Genomic DNA, 20,891 nt, shown 5'->3' with positions numbered 1-20,891 from the left:
ATCTTTCTGTGTATGATAAGATAATACTCCCCCCCCCCCCAATATATACTGAAATTTTCACGCACCTAATATGTCATTTTTTAACATGACAAAAAACCTCTCACCCCCCTGATATATAGCGGACGCGTTATCAAAACAAGGAAGAATAATTTAAATTTGATGATCATTTATTTTTAGATTGAAAACAGAATCAAGTAGTTCTGAGGGTCAAACTACTGAAGCTCGATGTAAATCAGATGATTTTGAGTATAAAATTTCTGATACTACATATTCTGATGAAACTGCCAATACAAAATCTACAATTTCAAGGCAACAAAAGTTAATTCTATTGTCCTATAAGTTTCAAAATTTTCCTATCGATTTCAAACTTTGAATGTAGATTCCTTTAACCGTTCGGTACGATTTATAAAACGAAGCAACTCTATAATCGTAACCAGAAAGTTCGTACGTCCATTTAAAACTTGTTGATTTTTAACCTTTTTGACAACAACATTTCATGTGATATAATTATTCTATTCATCGGATTTTGGAATACTGAGCTGGATCTTTAAATCATTTCAATGGTGCGCACCCCGATTTAGCGCACCATTGAAATGATTTAAAGATCCAGCTCAGATTACTAATACTACAAGGTGCAATGATATAAGTGAAGCATATCTATAAGTCCTAAAATTGTCCTTAAACAATACCCTGTTTTCATTCAGTTTTAAAACAAATTTACATACAATTTTTTATCGACTTATACATTTATATTCTGCATATTCAGTTTTGATACTCTACAAGTGTTAATGCTCGTTTGTCTTACAATTTCAGTGATGTAATACTACAGGACTACACACTACCCATAAGAACCTAACCTAGCCTTACCTAAATTGATAAACTAACAAAATAACCCTACGCCGCCTACCCTTTTTTCCCCTTCAAAATAAGTTGAGTGTTTTGCTTTCCTCTTTTAGTTACCAAAAGAACAGTTTAAAAGTTTGGTCAATTCTATTTTGAACCAGCCAATTAAGATTAAATGAAAGTACCAGCTAATTCTCATTCGAGAGGAACATTTCTACCCTTTTGGTACCAATTGCATGCAAATGTCTCTTCCCTCCCTGATAGATACAAACTTGCCTGATAATATTGTCACCATTATAACCGTCCAGTTAACGCTGGTCTAATAATGATCTTATCTTAAAACTTTTGTAAACTAGAGAGCAGATTGTCCTAACGTCTGGACGTAAATGCCTGGAGGAGCTACCAATGCCAAATCAGCTGGAAAAGAACAACAGTAAAACTCCCATCACAAAAAGAACCAAAAAGTTTGTAAAATCCACGAAGATGAAATCAGAAAAGGCGGGAAAGGGGGAGGAGAAGCCCAAAGGCCCCCAAATTGTAGATTATATAGGTAAGAAATTGTTAAAAGAATTTGTTTTACTATCTCTAAATAAATGTAATAGTATGTTTGTTTGTAGCTTAAGGACTCACCAACCGCCAAGCCAATATGGTTGTCATTTACAATGAAGCTTCTTATAAGTCCATGGAAGGTTTATAAATATAAATGTGGTAAATGTGCCTTCCCACAAGAAAAAAAAATCTGGTATGGAACAACACCCCCCCAAAAAATTTAGCTTTTTTTTCTTATATGGGAAGTAAAGAAAAACGGTATTTTTTTTATTTTATAGTTTTAATAAAGTTTTGTTCAATAATTTCATAAGTTATATGTTTTTCGTATTTAAACTTAAATTAACAATGGAAATTATATATTTGATCTATAAGCTTTATTCTTTCAACTGCCCAATTTGTTGTTGATGTTGTCATCCTTGTTAAATATTATTTAGGAAGCAATGGTGAATTATTGTATGCCAAGTTAATGAGGGAGGAAATATTGGCTTGTGATAAAGAATTAATTAAAAGAGCCAAGAAAGCTGGTGCCATTGGAGGTAAAAAGATTATTGAAATTTGTCAATAAGAAGATACGATACATGATTTTTCAGTATGGCTCAGTTTCATTAAATTTTTCTTGGTAAATCTCAGGGATCTTAAGGGATAAGACAATGGACGTCAAATTGATATACATACAGTGTGTTTTTTATATGAGAACTTTTTTGAAAGCAATTTAACCCCACTTATAGTTATCAGAATTTAATGATTAATGGCTTGTTTTCTTCGTTTTTTAAGGCAATTAATAGAACAACAAAAAATATTTTAGTTTTTATTTTAAAAGTACAGTAAAATCTAAAATTCAAAACTTAGGTGTCAACATCTAAAAATGGTTTTAGCGCATTTTTCTTCTGCTCAAATAATCAACCTTTTGCAAGAATGGCTGCTAAACACTTCAAAGTTGAGATATAGAGCTAAAAATGTATACAGATACTATTAGGGACATGTACTAGAACATATCAAAGTTTGAAGGTCATATATCAACCAGGGAGGGATTACTGGCCCCCCAAAGTCGACTACAGAAAATCCATTTTTTTAAAGAAAAATGCGCTAAAACCATTTTTATATGTTGACACCTAAGTTTTGAAATTTAGATTTTACTGTACTTTTTAAATAAAAAACTGAAATATTTTTTTGTTGTTCTATTAATTGCCTTAAAAAACAAAGAAAATAAGCCATTAATCATTAAATTCTGATAACTATAAGTGGGGTAAAATTGCTTTCAAAAAAGTTCTCATAAAAAAACACACTGTATATAATGATGATTGAAATTACAGTACTCGTTTGAAACCAACCAATCAAATTTTGTTAAAAGTACCTAACGTGCTTATATAAAAAACTTTGGGTTCTAGTGTGACTCACTTTTAATTTGCCCTACCTGCCTGCTAAATCAAGTTATCCCATTCTCCAGAACCATTTTCCAGTATGGCTTCAATCCGTTTAATATCCGCTTGATTAAAACCGGTTCTAAGTCATATTAAAAAATCATGTCTAGCATTGTATAACAGACAATTTTCATGAATATTAAAATAAAAATCATAAAATTGTTTTTCATTTTAATATCAGCGGAAAGTTGTCTTTAATACGATGAGATAAGTAATTATTATAAAACTTGAAATTCTTTATTTGCCTGAAGTCTTTAGATTTGTTCTGCCCTGTAAAAATTTTTAAAAGAACATGAGTATTTATCAATGAATAAAAATATTATGAAAAAATTGCCAGAATGGAAGTAAAATATACGTGGATATTAAGACAGGGGAAAATTGTCGTCAATGTAGGTTGCTATTTCCCTTTCATTTATTGGTCAGTTCGTTCATCCAGAAGGAGAGAATGGGATGGTGTAAAAAAGGGTGTATGATAATCTAGTGTAAGATCCAGGTAATAATAAATCCATTGTTGCCGGATTTTCCTGTTAATAACAAACAATGTAAAAACATGTTTTCAACAAACTTTTTTCCTCTAAATCTCTTGTGAACAATTTTATTTTCTGCAATTCATCAATAAGTAAAATGAAAACATTTGTAAACATATAAAACATACTTTATAAGTGCTAACTGAAAACTGTAAAAAATCTACTATAATACATTCAAATTTACTTCCTGTATTGGCTTTGTCCCTGGTCTCTAGGGGCTTTCCTTGGAAGTTGAGTGGAAAGGGAAGGGGGGGGGGGTCAAGTACTCATTTTCAACATATAAATTTAGTTTTTTAAAAAAGTAAAAAGAACGGGGGAATGCTCTTATGATTTCCCCCTCTAAATATCTATGACCAAAAATTTCCTGGAACTTTTGAAACGTTTTTACAAACTCTTAGCGAAATAACAGATACTTAGACATTCTGTTATATAAGTGTTAATTAAATAATAGAAATTTGAATTTTTGTTTTTTCTTAAAGTAAATTTAACAATACAAATTTAACACAATGAAGAACGTCTGAGAAATGGATATATAATATGTGGATATGTTGTTGTCATCAATTTAGGTTGCAAATATGGACCTCTTTTATTGGTCAGTTCCTTGATCTAGTAGGAGGGAAGAGAATCGGGTATATAGGATGGATGTTGGGTATTCGTTATTTTAGCCATTATTTGAGTATATGATAATTTTGTGCAACATCCATGTAATTATTCATTCATTGTCTGAGATAAATTAGTAACCAAGTCACTTACTTAAATTGTCCTTCAATATGTCTCTACAATTCAGACTTTATTTTAAACGATAGAATAACACTATATTGTTCCTGTTCATGAATAGCGCAGCAACAACCAACTAATCCTCATAGAGCCCATTGAGTTTTACTCTGTAGGGCCTTTTGTAAATGGAGGGGGGATTAAAAGGACAGAAATAAGCCTAAACCATTCCAATAATTCAATCTTTTTAAATAATAAAACCAAGAAAAAAGATTACTACTTTATATTTTAATTTTTATGATATTTGATTAAGTGGAAAGTCATTATCCAAAATTTAATTTAATCCTTATCATAGAGTTGTTACACTGCTAAATATAATGAAGGAAATACAGTGAATTTTCCTTAAACATAAACATCGATGAAATAGAAATAAAGTGTTATAAGGAATACTAATGACTTCGCCGCTTGCCTCTAGGAGCTTCAACTAAGTAAATGGGTTGGGTTAAACCCTCACACGTAAACCACATTTAAGAAACATTGCCATTATTACTAAAAATATACTCAATTCAATAAAGAAAGGGCTGTCCCAATACCCAAAGAAAATATCCTAAAACCTTTGCATGATCAGTATGAATATTTTCTGAAAAATTGAGCCCAATCAGTTCAGTGGTTTGTGATTCTAATCTTCATACAGATTACAAACATTTTACTTTGCATTACAGGTAGCAACGGAATGGAACCTCATTTTTCGTGTGAATTTTTTCTGGAAGGAATATCTTTAGGAGTAGTCTTGCATTTAATGTTGACTAATACGATTTTCTTCTGAACCATTCATTTCTTCGTCCATCAAGATCTACAACTTTACATCTAACTCAATTTGTAATTAGAAATTTAGGATATTTATTTAGTGTGTTTTTATAACATATCATTCCCATATAAACGACCCCTTAAATAGTGGATGTAAATATTCATTCCCATATAAACAACCCCTTAAATAGTGGATGTAAATATTCATTTATTTCCCTGGTATCTCATTTATATCCTTGGTATGATTTTAGAAGATTTTTAATCTTTTTTGGAAGATTTTATAATTTTTATTAATTACTAAAAGAAAGAAAATAATCTGCTTTTTTCATATTTGGAAATAAATGAAAATTAAAAACCAAAATTAAACCACATTTTAGCATAAAAAATGAGTTTTTTGTTTAAATGAGAATGATATTCCTGTCCAGTTTTTTGTTTAGGAATGAATATTTCTTACCCTCGTGAATAAATGATGGACCGATGGAAATACCCCATTTAAGAGTCATTTTATGAATGTCTTTTTTTTTATAGGTACAACATTGCTGATAGCCATCTTGGACAAAGGAACTCTCTGGGTTGCAAATGTTGGAGATAGCAGGTAAAAGTTATTTATTGCATCGTATTATAGACAGCTATCTTCGGATATTAAACTAAAAAGTAATGGAAATAAAATTGTAAGCCCAAATCTAACAAAACTGGTATTAATTTCATAATTTTTGTTTTAACATTCAACAGTTACAACTGTCAGTGATTAAGTTTTTCTTATTCACAGCAATTGAACATTGTTTGATTGTTGGATGATAAATTAACTGCAGTATCTACATAGATATTTGGATACATAACTATAATTAAGTAAAACCAATAACCAAATATCCAACTTATTTTGGAAATTTAATGATCCTTGCTAATTTGATATGTTGATGAAAATTATTTTAAAATATTCAAACCTATAGTCATACCAAATCTTTTATAACCTTTTGATGTTTAAAACTTTTAGGTTCAACAGATATACATCAAAATAACTCAATTTGAATACTTGGTACCTATTCATGAAAAACTATTTAACGCAATAAAAATATTTATTTATTGTAAAACTTTCAACTTTTTTGTTAACTTCGAAAAATTACATTTAATAAACTTACATTCTAAATACCTAAAGACATTTTAACAGGCTAAGATGATTTAATTATTCTCAACCTAATTCAATAATTATAATTAACTTACCCTACTTAATACCATATTATTAAATATTTCAAACTATATCATATAAGGATAAACAAAAATATACATTTAATTAACATAAGGTTATTATTGATAACCTGTAAGGTTGGGCAAATTGTGATGATAGGAAATTCAACATCTTCAATATTCTTGTAGTAAGTATTGTCGACTTGAGGAGGATCAATTAGGCATAGGAAAGCTGTTCTGCATTGTACAAAGAACATGATAAGTGAAGCAAAATAAACTAAAATTATAAACTTACCCCAACCATCCATGTTGGCAGAGGTTTAATAACTGTTTACACATAATTGATTATAATTTGTTATTGGAAAATATTAATGAATATAATTATACTGAATAAGGTTTTCCTTTAACTATCCAAAACTCAATAACTCATTTACTAAGTATATTTGAGATTACTTTTATTTAATGAAATCTTCCAATTTTTAACATTTACAAAATGGCCTGCTTTATTGCATCAAGATCCATGAAGATCTATATAGAAAATAAACATCTATAAACGAGCTCGAGTCTTCCAATGGTAAAGTGTTTAAAACTCATAGTGCTCCAATAATCCATAATAAACTCTCATTGACCAAAGCGATAAGACCTTTATTCTATTTGTTTATGGAATGAATTAAGTTTTTCGCTTTATGTAGATATTTGAATTACATTGAAGTATTTAATCCTTATTTCATAAATAAAAAATATTTGTTCATAATAGAGTAAATCTAAGAAAACTCTATTTTTAAAGAATTCGATTGTGGCGACACTTCCTTTGTGTTAAAATATTAAAACAAAAATTTTAATCATATTAACCCTTTGGTGATGGTAATGTGAAAAAAATATAATTGAAAAAATCTTTTTAAAATCATTTAAATTAATAAATATTTACTTCTTTCTTTTAGATAGTAATGGCGGGGGAGGAAAATTGATTTATTGAGAAATAGATAAATAGATATGTACTTATAGAAAACTAGCCAATGCAATGGCGATATAGTTATATTGAGCCAACTCTAGTTTTACATAAAAGTAAATATATATTCAGCCTGTAGAACTGTAGTCTAAAGACAGGGGGGGGGGCGGGAGATGGTATATATATTATGTTCTTTTAAAGTAAAAGTCCTAGAAAAACAATTTCCACAAATAAAAATGTTATAAAAAAGTTGGTTCATGTTAAGAAGAAGAAGTTTCTCCAAACAAGGGCAGAAATGTGTACTTAATTTGTTTGATTAACGCTAAATTTGCATACGTTTTACTCGTACAAAGTGCAAACACCAAAAACTTTTTTGTAAAGTTTTGAAGAATTATAAATATTTGATGTCAGTACTTGGTCATAAATAGGGTATTTTTTTGTGTTGAAAAAAATATTGTTATGCAAAACTAGGTCATTGATATGAATAAGTTTTATTTTTCTTCTATTTGTAACATGGATCATTTTATCCATAGGTGGTGTAGTATGCAATAGCAAAAAAATAAAGTATTTTACAGTATGGCTTCAAAAGCGATCAATATGCTCTAGATTAGAACCGATTATGGGCTATAGTGAAAAATCATGTATTGTTTAGCATAATGGGCAATTTCTCATAACTAATTTAATAAAAAAAAATCATAAAATTAAAACCAGTTTTGTTGGTCTAACTCTAGACCTTTGCCCTCTCAGAGCAAAACTCAAATTAATCTAACGATTTTTTTTATTTTGCAATCTGCAGAAAACTAATATTGCCTATATGAATTTGTTTTCTTGTGGTCTGCTTGTTTAAAATGAAATAAAAATATAATAGATAGGAGAGTAATTGAATAGATAAAAACTTCTTAGTTGATTCAGACTAAATAGATACAGTTATAAGCATTTAATAATTGATAGTCAGACAGAGGTCATCATCATCCCCAGTTATCGCTTATTTTTAGAGCATAGGTCCCGCGCAATGGTTCTCCATTTTTCTTTGGATTTTGCATGAGGAGATGCATCTTTTAAAGATGATAATTTCTCATCTTCCAGTTCACCTAGGAGTTCCCTCCTCCAGGTTGTCAGACAGATGTACAGCCATGCAATTTCTAGCTTTGCTACAAGTAAATGAAGAGGTGGACATCCTTTCTAATACACACATACTTCTTCATCATAAGGATGTTGACAAAAGTACACTTATAAAAAATTACTTATAAAGACAATTTTATGTTTACTTTACCTATAAATTGTCAACCAATAATATTTATCAAAATAAGTTTAAGAAATGCGATAAAAATAGCAATAAGGAATAAGCAAAAATGTTTATAAAATTTACAAAAAAAGTTTATTAACCTGTTATCAGCTGACTGACTAGAATCTTAATTACACAAATTTATATCTATGTACTTATCAAATCTGTTTTTAAAAGTAACAGGAACTGTGTGTTTGTCTGTACCAAAGGATAACCATAGCCGCTGATCTATATGGTTCTCATGCATAGACGTCCAAGGGGGAGGGGGGTAAAGGGGTGATTACCCCCCCCCCCAAATAAAAAAAATGCCTCTATGAAATAAAGATTACCCTCCCCCCCCAAATAAAAAAGCTTGGACGCCCCTGTTCTCATGTACAATGTAGCCTCTCATAGGTACTGGGAAGATCTATAAATATTTTTTTGGTAGGGTATTACCACCCTCTTAAAAGAAATACAAAAAAAGAGGCCTTCAGTATTTTCGTTTTTTTTAGGGGAGTTTACTGTTCTGAAAATGGACAAGTTGGGCCTCTATCTTTTGATCACAAACCATCTCAGGTAACTTTAGATTTTAAATTAGTAAATATTAGATTTTTGTTTGTTTGTTCCATATGATCTCTGAAAGGCCGGTACAAAATAATTTATTTAATTATAGGGGTTATTATTATAAATTCACAAAATTAATAAGAGTTTGTTAGCTTGAGCCTTTGTCCCCTCTGGCCAAACAAAACTTGTTTTATTTTTTATTTTTTCATTTTAATATCCGCGTAAAGCTGTCTATAATGCGATGCAATAAATAAATCCAATTTTAGTTAAAAGAGAAGAGAAGGATTGAAGCAGCTGGTGGCTTTATTTCTCTTATTGGTGTTTGGAGAGTTCAAGGTAAATGGATGTATTATACGTGGATATTATCTGATTATCACAAGACAAAAATTGATGAAAATTTAGCTTGCTAACATGAAACTCGTTTATTCGTCAGTTTATTCAGAGATGCTTCGCCTATGATATTGTACCTTGTTGTCCTAGGAATCATTTTTCCAAAAATCAGATAAAAGGATAACTATATCATACAAAAAGTTGTCGAAAAGCACTGACTTTATGTTAATGATTATAGAATTGCTACGCTTCCTAAATCGGACCTAACTGCTATAGGAATCATCATGTAAAGTTTGAAATCTATAGGACAATAATAACATGGCAAAATTAATTGAAAGAACTATCCTTTACTGACGGACAGCCCCATCCTAATTATAGAAAAGATTCGCTATTAGAAAAATGACAATACCCTTTCCTTCGCATACTCTTAACATAAGTACATATATGTCCAAAAAGATAAGCAGTTAATGGAAAGAATTGATCTTTTATTTTAATATAACATTTGCATTCATTGAAGACACTTAATAAAGTAAAGAAGATTAATTTTAAGTCTTAAAGCGAAATGCAGTCTGAATCTTTTTAATGATTATACTTTTTAATACAGCTAAAAATTTACTATTTAAAAAAAAGCAACTGGAACGAAATATTAAGAATTGTTGAAAAAATTGGTTTTCTGCAAGTTCGAATTTTTGGCAGCTGTAGCCGTAATTTGTCCGAGTGGGCTGGTAGCGGCTGCTTTATTACTTATTGCTGTCTTTTTGTGCTACGAATTGTGAACGGCTGCAAATGCGGCTGCAATTGCAGCTGCAATTGCTTAAAAATTAGCTGCAATGTCCTAAACACAATACACAAACACTTGTATTAAATAGACATATAGACACATAATCCTGCCATTTTACAGCCGTTTGAGGTTTTCATGCTTACTCTTTTTTTTATGAATGATCAGAAAAACTGAATGAATGATCTGAAAACGACCAACCCTTTTACAACCTATGTCCTTTTTGTACTAAAATGACATTAGTTCCAATAATAAATGTATAGATGTACAATCCAAACAATAACCTGGAGACCCATTTCGTCTGTTCTTTTTTAGGGACTCTGCTGTGTGCATATTTCCCATACAGTTAGCTGATTTCAAAGACCAATAGAATAGCCATGTGGGCAGAGTTACATGTAAAGAATGCCACCTCTATTATTTTACTTTCATGTTCCACTAAATTCTATTTCTTTATATAAAAAATCTAAATCAATTTTTATTTAACTCTATTTGAATATTTAAATCTATTTTCGGTTGAAAAGCTAATGATTTTTGCAAACTCGTCTAAATGCCAAAAATGAGGTCAATTATTTAAAAATATCAATTATATTTCTCAAGTATTTTTTAAGTGCAGTTTTATGGAATGACTATTATGTTACAAATCATGGAGGGACGGGACAATGGGCTGTTTATTACACTAGTCCTCAAAGTTTTATTATTCGTTTGCTTACCAACTTTGGGAACTTTTATTGAATTTTGATTGGCTGATTCAATAAGTTCAAACGTTTAAACCACTAATTTTAGTCTACAGAAAGGGTATTTTGGTGTATCATCATTGGTGATGTTATCAATTAACCGGCCATTGTCTTATCCCTTTAGATCCCTGATTTTAATTAAGCATATGAAATATCTTCTCATATTATAGAAGCCATACTAAGTTTCATATATCTCTAGTGCAAAGTACTTTAACGTCTGTCTGTATGTCTATTTTCTCAAGTCATTCGGTTTTTAAAATAAGGTAGAGCATGCCAAAAGGGGGTATAGACATGCTCTGCTTAACTTGATAAAAAAAATAAAATGTCTATAAAAGGACTTGGTAAATTGGAATATGTTGTTTTAAGAACAGTCTAACTTTACATGATTTTCCTTATGCTTAACCTCTGCGGAGGGCCTCATACCTTTGGAGAATACACCTGCGGTTCTCTAGCCAGGGTTACCTGTAACTAACCTAACCTAACCTGACCTAAAATATTAAGAGGGGGCGGGGATAGTTTTTGTGCTCAACATGGCACATTTACAGTAGCCCTAATATTAGTCAGCTGACTTTGCTATAAAACCTGGCAGCTGTAAAGGTGATGCAAAGACAATAATACCTCATTAGGGCGAAGACCTCTCTAACTTGTTGCCAACCCATGGATCAAGAAATACTCAAAATATAACCAAACCACATGATTGCATGACCCTTGTCTGGGTGTCTTTACTTGTAATGAGTTGCGCCTGTTTACGGATCATGTTGCCAACCCTATCTAACTAACACGTGCCGAACATAGTATCAGAAGGTACAACTTTTAACGTCTCTAGTATGATGCGATGTGGTCTCAACTCGAATCAGACACCTTCGTGACGGTAAGCCAATATTTAACTAATTATTGACTATTTTTAGGAATTCTTGCAACCTCCAGGGCTCTTGGTGATTATCCGTTAAAGGTAAGGATCATTTCTTAGTGTTCAAAATATTCAAATTATGGATAAAAAGGTTTTTAAGAAAATTTCTTCATTGATAGGCATTTTAATGTAATTGACATTAAAAAGTATATTAAGAAAATATTAATATTATAAACATGTTATTTAGATTTAAGTAAAGGTCATTAAACTTGAAAATATTATCTTGAAAAATTTGTGGATTGTTTCTAGTTTCTATCAATGATATTATTTTAACGAGAAGATTTACATAAACTATCCCTCCTTTTTAAAATAAGTTAAAAATCAAGGGAATTTTATTTTAAAATCTTATAAAATAATTAATTCCAGTATTGCTTCGAAACTGTTTAATATATGTTTGTTCTTAGTCATACTAAAAATCATCTAAAGCCTCGTATAATTTTATTAGAATATCCTCGGAATGCTGTCTGTAATACAATGAGATTAGAAACTTTTAGAGTATCTATAATACAAAGTAGCTTGATGTCTATCCGTCCTTCCCTTAAGATCTCAGTAATCAATGAACCGATTGAATTCTACTTTTCAGAGAATATACCTACTGGTCCTGTGTTGGTTTTAGGCTATTTTCTTGGGGGGTTGGACACCCTCAACCCTCCAAAAAAAATCCCCTTCAATTTTTAAAAAATAATTTAAAATTAGTGGTGGCAGCACCAGAGGTACTTAATTTTTTATTTTTTCAATTACCTCCTAGGGCAAAGCCCCTAGATTCTAAGTGTGAAGCCGCTAGTTACTTATATAGTAAAAGATCTTAAAATTTGTAATTTCAAATTCTACATCTTATGCTTGAATCTAAAATATAAAAATAAAGATGGTGGTTTTAATAAACCGTTTAAACTGTATTTTCTTTAAAAGCTTTATTAAAGTCAAAACTTCATAATTAGTACCTTTTTTATTACTAGCGACTACGCCCCTAGAAGCCTCTAGGGGTACTGAAGGTAGGAGGGGGAAAATTCAACCTCATCCCATTTTAAATTTGTGTTCGTTCAAAAGAGTAAAACAATATTTTTTGGGGGAGGGGGGTGAAGACACCCTTCCCAAAAATAGTTTAAAACCTTCCCAGGACCTATAAGAAGCTTCACCGTAAAGGAGAACAATATCGGTTGAACAGTTAGCGAGATCCTTCGGGACAGACAAAAAACGCTTACTACTTTATATAATAGGATAGAGACATCTGAAGATAAAAAAAAATTTCCCCGGTAGCACTACAAACGGACAAAGATATAAAAGACAAACTTTAAGAGATTTTAAGCACAAAAAACTTTGTATGTTTAATTATTACAGTTTTTACTAGACGCTGAAATGTATACATATGTAACACACTTTAAACTCCCACACAAGACTACTTCCATGTAATTAAAAACAAATACAAAAACATCCATTAAAAAAAACTTTTAACAAAAATCTTAACATTATAATTAATATTAATTTTATTATTTTTATTTTAATATACGTGAAAAATTATCTGTAATACGATGCTATACATGCGTTTTCAGTATGACTGAGAACAGGTTCTACTTCGGTGGATATTTATCGATGAAGTAGATAAACTGGAATAGTTAATTCTTTCATCGTATTATAAACCGCTTTCCGCAGATAAAGAATGTACAATTATAAGATTAAAACCAGTTTTTTAGCCCCGAGGTGCCGAAGGCACGGGCTAAAAAAACTGGTTTAATCTTATGATTGTACATTTTTATATTCGTAGAAAGCTGAATATAATTCGATGCTAGACATAGTTTTTTCGTATGGATGAGAACCGGTTCCTATCCACCGGATTCGAATGAATACGAGATATATTGCAATTAAATGTTAAAAGAAGAACAAATGTGAAAAATATGAATAATGCATACTGATATTAATCCTACATTATATACACTACTAATTGAACTTATATCTGAATGGATATATTATTACTTGGATCTTACACCAGATTTTCATGTTCTCTAATATATAAAGTTAAAATTGTAGCGGGCTAAAATAAGTATTCCACCCTTTTACTATTTAACCCCATCCAATCACCCCTTACTGGATGATCGAATTGACCAATAATCGAGTTCCATGTTATCAAGCTGAATTGACGACAATTCTTCTTCTTTCATAAAATCCACGTATATTCTACATATATCCTAATACTAAAGTAACAGAATGTTTGTCTGTGTGTCTGTATGTGTGTTTGTACCGAAGGATCTCAAAAACCGCTGAACCGATCGGGTTCTCCTTAACAGGGTAGCTTCTCATAGGTCCCGGGAAGGTTTATAACTATTTTCTTGGGGGGTGGGACACCCCCAACCCCCCCCCAAAAAATGAAACCCCCCCCCCCCCCCAAATATTTTTTAAAATTTTTCTTTTAAAATCTAAAATAAGAAATTGGGCTATCAAATTCGCCACTCCCCTCCTCAAGTTCCCCTAGAGGCCTCTAGGGGCGTAGCCGCTAGTTTATATATATTATACAAATAAACATGCATTACACGTATAAAATAGAAATGCTGAGTTAAATTGCACTTCGGGAAGAAAAAGATCAGATTTGGTCAGGCTTAAATGGGATAACAAAATATGAACTAAATCATATGAAGATATTATTCAACAAAAGGACTCTAATTATTGTGTAAAAATTTTTTAAAAATCTCAATTTATATGAAGAATTTAAGAAGATATTCAAAGAAAAATTGCTAGGTATTACATAAATATATGGAGTGATGGAGGCTAAGATTTGAAATACACACTAAATTAATTAAAAAGTACTTAACCCACATAATCATTAGTAAGAAACTTATCAATTTATAAATTAATGATAAAATGCATTTGTAAAAACATAAGAATTTTTTTAGTTGATAACTTGATATATAGTTTTTATTCGAACAAAAAGTCATATAAAATTACGTCATATGAAAAACCAAAAGGAACATAGAATAAATAAGCTTGTGTTTTTTTCTTTACACAAAAAAAACATCAATTCTCGTTTGTCTACCTGATAACATTTCTTAAATAAAGGCATTTTTACATTTTTTTGTAGATCGAAAAATAACTTGTCTTTCTTTGATTTGTGTATGGTATCATGTGCAATGGCATTTGGATGAAATTCTTAATGTCTTATAACTTAGATATTACTTTTCTGGATTGTAACCGGTTCGCAGCCATAATGCATAATAGCATCATATTACAGAAAATTTTCCATGAACATAAAAAATCATTAAACCAGTTTTGTTAGCCTGGGACTTCGGCCCCTCGGGTCTAACAAAGGTTCATCTAGGGGTGTAGCCGCAAGAATATGACAAAGAAGAACGATAAAAACAATGTAAGAAAATCAGAATAGACATGTCTATAAAGATATTATCCAATATGGTCTATTCTTTTAATAATAGAAATGTTATTATAAACTTCATTGTAAGACTATTTTTAGAACACTTTTTGTTAATTTGTACATTAATATCATAGATTCTTCGTTTAAAAAAAAAGAACAAGAATGACAACATTCATGAAATCAAAGCTATAAAATATGAAGGTAACATTTGTAGAGTGTCATTATAGAAATCCTTTGGTTATACATTGTGCCATGTTGTCTTAGAATCATTAACCGAAGATAAGAAAAACAGGATAATTATTTAAACATCGCAGTCAAAACAGTTTTAATATCAACATTTTTGAATGGACCTACGAACTTTATTGTAATGATATATAGAGTTGCTAAGCTTTCTAACTAACATGGTTTTATTATTACACCAGGTTATCATGTACTCCAATTAAGTGAAACTTGTAGCTGGCTGAAAAAACGACCCCTCTATCCCATTTTCCCCTCCGAACAAGGTGATGTCCATGTTAGCGACCTAAATCGACCACAATTTTTGCCCTGTCATAATATTGTAATAATCGCCGCTAATGATGGTAACAAAATAATTTTCTTCTATATTATATTTCAGTGTAATCTATTTAATGGTTATAATCTAACTCCACAAATACAAAATATTACAATAATACATCACATTTTACAAGTGTGGGTAATTTCTTTTATTTACGTCATAGAGATTAAATTTTATTTAATTCACAACAATTATCTACAATTTTAATACTTAAATTTTATTACTTTTAATTAAAAAGTGTTACAATATCCACGTATATTCTTAATCCATTGCCAAGAAAGACACATAGACATCCTGTTACTTTTATATAAGGATAAAAATCTCTCTATCCCGACTGTATTTATGAATATTATGAAGGATTCTAACTGACGAACAAAAAAATGTGTTTATGACATTCTTCTGAAGAATTTACCTGGAAATAATTGTGGATCTAGTGCAGTCTACAGTAAAAATTCTGGTAACGAGTATCTCTAAAAATCTGTTAGATTTAAAGGCGCTTGCGGCAAAACGGCTGAACGTACCTGTCATGCCCGACAACGTTATAAGCGGTATACGGAGGTCTACAAATAATCTGGAATGGCCAAATCAAATAATATACACAGGGAAAGCTTTACTGAAGAAAAACCGCGTAAAATAAGTAAAATAGACTAATGGCTATTTCAAATTGTTTGTAGAGCTTCTTTTGACGAATAAAATTTAGTTTGAGCATAACCTGTACATTTCACCGTTTGGCGGTTACCAGCCTTTAAAGTTCAAAGAGATAATCGTTACCGGGAACATTTTACCGTGAACTGCACTGGATCAATAAATACATCCAGATAATACACAGTTTGCTTGTCTAGAACGTATTTTTTTAGTTGGGCTTAATAATGTACGCCCACCCGTTACATTAGTGGATAAAATATTTTCTTTGGCAGATATTAAAGGTGGAGGCAGGATAGAAAAATAGCCTAAATCCAACGAAAGATTTAATTTAGAAACCAATTATTCATATTATATGTAATTGGATATAACCGAAAACATCATCTCCTTTCAAATTTACTCGATTTATTGTTACTTAGATGTTGCACCTTAATAAATGCACTCTGCAAAGTGATTCTCGCAGTTGGCTAAAATATAGATACCCCTCATCTACACACTCTACCCCCATCCCCTCCCCTTCAACTTAATGAACGAACTGGCCAATGAATTAGCAATACAAGCAAATGATCTTACATCCTATTTCCAATCTATTGGGTATAAATATTATTGTGAAGATTTCTCTGTATCTAAAGCCTAAATCTTTCTAAATTTATTATGAAGTACTTTTGTATAGGCGTATTTATCAACCTAAATGATATATAAAATATGTAGGATTTTAATCTTTTTCGTGGGCGATTGTGTATAAAAATATATGTAAAAACATGGTGGTTTCCCTTAAAAAGCATATTCAAGAACCAGCCCCCCCCCCCCATCCTTTATTTGAAATAAATTGAAAATAATGGGTGGGTAGATTTTTCTGTAGGTCAGGTAAGGCTAGATCATATTGAGAAATGGGTTACCCGTAGGTTTTTTTGCCCCCCAGATATTGGCTTAGTTGGCACTTTTTGGGAAAGCCCCATCCAAATTATTTTTATCCTAAAAAAATATTTATTTTAAGGATAAGAAAGTGGTAGTAGCAGATCCGGATATTTTGTCTTTCAACATAAAGGACTTAAAACTAGATTTTGCAGGTATACCTTTGGAATGTTTTATAGCGAAGCTACTCTATAACTCACTTTGTCTGTCAGTCCATCAAGTGTGTCTGTTAGATTGTTTCGCTGAGGCTAAATGTAAAATTTTATTTGAGATAGACAGGTGAATTTTTTGTAATGGCTCGCAGATGGCTAAAATAACGATATTCCCTATCCACCTCCCTTTACCCCACCCCATCATCTCCTACTATAAATGATGTTCTTGTTAGCAACTTAAATTGGTGAAAAATTTTCCCCTGTCAATATATCTACATGAATCCTTTATTAGTAATTACCCTTACTATCCTATTATATAAGGAAGTAAGGTCTATTTTTGAAGCATCTCGCTAACCGCTTATTTCATATGATTTTCCTCTACAGTGTAGCTTTTCATATGTCCATAGAAGATTTATAATTATTATTATTTATTTTTTTGGTGGGGGGGGGGGGGGATACCACCACCTTCCCAAGAGAATTCGCCCAAGAAAAAAATTACTTCCCAAAAAACTTTCCTTTAAAACAATATAATAAAAAATGAGTGGATGTCGACTTCCATTCCCACTTCAGGGGCGTAGCCGCTAGTTGAATATAATTGCTTTGTTTATTTGTAGTGTTAGCCTCAGATGGACTATGGGACACACATTCAAATGATGAAGTAGCAGAATTTATCAATAATTCATCAAAGTGAGTGAATCCTAAATGTAAAAGTAACAGGATGTTTGTTAGTGTCTGTCTGTAGCGCAAGATCTCGCTTATCGCTGAACCGATATGGATCTCCTTTATATCTTCTTACAGATCCAGGGTAGGTTTTTTAGAGAGGTTACCTCGACCCCCCCCCCCCCTAACATTTTGATTTTTGTTTCTTTAAACTAAAATTGAAAGTAGAGGGAACCAGTTCCCAGTCATGCTGAAATTCATCATATTATGCCAATTTTCCACGGATATTAAAATAATATACATACCAGTTATGTAAGCCCCAGGCTAGTGTCCTTCGGGGCTAACAAAACTAATTTTAATCTTTTTTTTTAATTTTAACATCCACGGAAAGCTGTCTGTCTTACGATGCAATTAATAACTATTTTTAAGCGATTATTAATCATTAATCGGTTTTATTTCAGCGAAAAAAAAGGAAAAAGATGAAGTTATTCTATGAACATATTATCCTTATAATAAAGTAACATGATGTCTGTTTGTGTGTCTGTGTGTTTGTATGTTTGTACTGAAGGATCTCGCTAATAGCTCAACCGATCGAGTTCTCCTTAACAGGGTAGCTCCCCATAGGTCCCGGAAAAGTTTATAACTATTTTGGGGGAGGGTACCACCAACCTCCCAAGAGAAATAAGAAAAAGTCGAAAAAATTTAAATATTTGAGAGACTTGATCGAAACATAAAGAGGTATTGTATAGACTTGAACAAAAAAAAACATTTAAAGTGCCACTAGAGGCCTCTAGGGGCGTAGCCGCTAGTGGTACACATATAAAAGTAATGTCTTAGCAAGTTCCGTCAACCATTAGAGGGTGTCATATGTAGTTCTTCGTATGCATACAAAAACAAGGATGACAATATCCATGAAAGCAAGGCTCTGATATCAGAGGGAATAATAAACGAACAATAACTCTTGTAGAGCGTCAGAACTTTATAAGCAGAACATTAATTTGTAAGTCGAAACAAAATTTGTTGGAAAATTGAGTAAATGCAGGATACAGTTACAGGGCATACTTTATTTTTTAGGATTTGATCATAGAGATGCCTAGCTTATGATATTGTACGATGTTGTTCTAGAAATCATTATTGATAAAAAAAAGTCCATTTACATGATTTTTATGTGATTTACTACTTATGAAAATTGTCATATATTTACTTGTTTTGTTTTTTGATTAGAGTGAAACAATAGAGGGGGAATGGGTTAAATAGTTGTATGTCCCATCCCCGTGGATTCTGTGTCGACTTTCAATTGGGTCTTTAAATATCAGCCAACAAATTCGGGAATATTAACACAGACAAGTCCGTACAGCAAAAAGGCAATTTGCTAGTAGATAAAAAAAGTCCCCAACACTGTATGCAGTAGTTGTCTGGATTATTCATCTATATTATACATTTATTGTTTTAGGGATGGGAAAGCAGTCCGATACTTGGCTGAAGATTCTCTGAACAAAGGATCCCAAGATAATGTAACTATTCTACTTGTTAATCTTAATAAACTTATTCAATAATTATTGTGTTTTATGTGTTACTAGCGGCCAGTATTTTAAATACCTAATTTAAAAAAAAAATGATGGGGGGTTTTTGGTTTTTGGGAGGTTGGGTTGTCCCACCCCCCAAGAAAATAGTAGGTATATTCTCTGAAGAGTAAAATCCGATCGGTTCAGTGGTTACCGAGATCTTATGGGATAGACGGACGGACATCGTTCTACTTTGTATTATAGATAGATAGTGTGTATTAGGGATAAAGGGGATAAGACAATGGCCCATAAATTGATGTACATCCCCAGAGATGATAATCAAAACTACCCCTTCTATAGATTACAGTTAGTGGTTGTAAGGTTTGGAAACTTAGCTGAATGAGCCAACAAATCAATATTAAATCAAAGTCCCCAAAGTAAATAACCCAACCAATAAGAAAGCGTAGTTATAAAACTTTGGGGACAAGTGTAATAAACAGCACAATATCCCCTCCCTCCAAAGTGTATCTACTCTGTAACAAAGGTTTGTATGTAGGTTTTTAATGCTGTAATAATAGATTACGTTAACCTATTTGTAATGATGTAAGGAGAATGGGGGAAGGAGGGAAAATTAATTTTCTAAACGATTAAAACCAGTTTTGTTAGCCCCGAGGGGCAGATGGTCTGGTGTAACAAAACTGGTTTTGATTATATGATTTTCATTTTGATATCCCTGGAAATCTGTCTATAAATACGATGCAATAAACTAATATTAAATTGTTAGTATAGGTGGAATATAAAGTTTTACTCAGAAATAAATCAAAATCCCAATTACAAATAGTCAGAAATATAGGGATGGGTCAATTGACGATGAATAGGTTTTGTAAGAATAAATATTTGAATACTGGATGGAAGGAAGGTTTGTAGATTTTAATGAAACAAAATAGATAAAATATATGGCTTCGAGTTTTGACCTTCAGACCCTTGGGCGGGGCTATCAAAACTAGTTTTAATCCTTTAATTTTCATTTTAATATCTACGGAAAGCTGTCTATAATAATTATTCTGATTATCCTTACGTTCCCTGGAAATAGCGTAAAAGAATGGCGCAGGGCGTATATTATTATTTTACAATTAGGCTAATTCCAACTACGTATTCGTAAAACAGCTAAATTATTCTCACAGGATGAATTTGTGGTGGTTTCTCTGTTATTGCATATGGACACACGAATCTGTGGAGAGAAATAAATATACATTTAGCTCTAATTCTAGGTTAAGTAAATATTTAAAGAGACCTTCATGGATAGTTTCCATTATGAAGGAGGGAAGGAGGTAGACCAAAACTAAGATAAGTATCAAAAAGAAAATTGACAACATAGTGGTCGGTAGCCCACAAAAGTACGCGAAATTGATAACATTCATTATATGCATTGGCGGACATGTGGACAAATTGAGTTATGAAGTAGGTACGATAGGAATTAGGTGACAAAATTTAGGGAGGAAGGGGACATTTTGCTATTTATTACACT

The 20,891-nt window shown here is 31.5% G+C and overlaps 1 protein-coding gene across 2 annotated transcripts in view; it reads left to right on the top strand.

The window, feature by feature from the left end:
• LOC145334706 (uncharacterized) overlaps positions 1-19,415 on the top strand; it is a 60,281-nt gene extending 40,866 nt beyond the window's left edge. For both annotated transcript variants that reach the window (XM_080180282.1, XM_080180283.1), the window contains exons 11-20: positions 178-309; positions 1,200-1,393; positions 1,827-1,928; positions 5,390-5,456; positions 8,772-8,835; positions 9,090-9,159; positions 11,574-11,617; positions 17,129-17,201; positions 17,813-17,885; positions 19,312-19,415. In XM_080180282.1, coding sequence (XP_080036408.1) covers positions 178-309; positions 1,200-1,393; positions 1,827-1,928; positions 5,390-5,456; positions 8,772-8,835; positions 9,090-9,159; positions 11,574-11,617; positions 17,129-17,201; positions 17,813-17,885; positions 19,312-19,414 — 922 coding nt within the window. In that variant the 3' untranslated portion in view covers position 19,415. The remainder of the gene's footprint in view (positions 1-177; positions 310-1,199; positions 1,394-1,826; positions 1,929-5,389; positions 5,457-8,771; positions 8,836-9,089; positions 9,160-11,573; positions 11,618-17,128; positions 17,202-17,812; positions 17,886-19,311) is intronic.
• Positions 19,416-20,891: the final 1,476 nt, after the last annotated feature.

Source organism: Acartia tonsa, chromosome 12, assembly GCF_053477335.1.
Source record: "Acartia tonsa isolate MP-2025a chromosome 12, ASM5347733v1, whole genome shotgun sequence".
Lineage (NCBI taxonomy): Eukaryota > Metazoa > Arthropoda > Copepoda > Calanoida > Acartiidae > Acartia > Acartia tonsa.
This window is presented reverse-complemented; position numbering and strand designations above follow the sequence as displayed.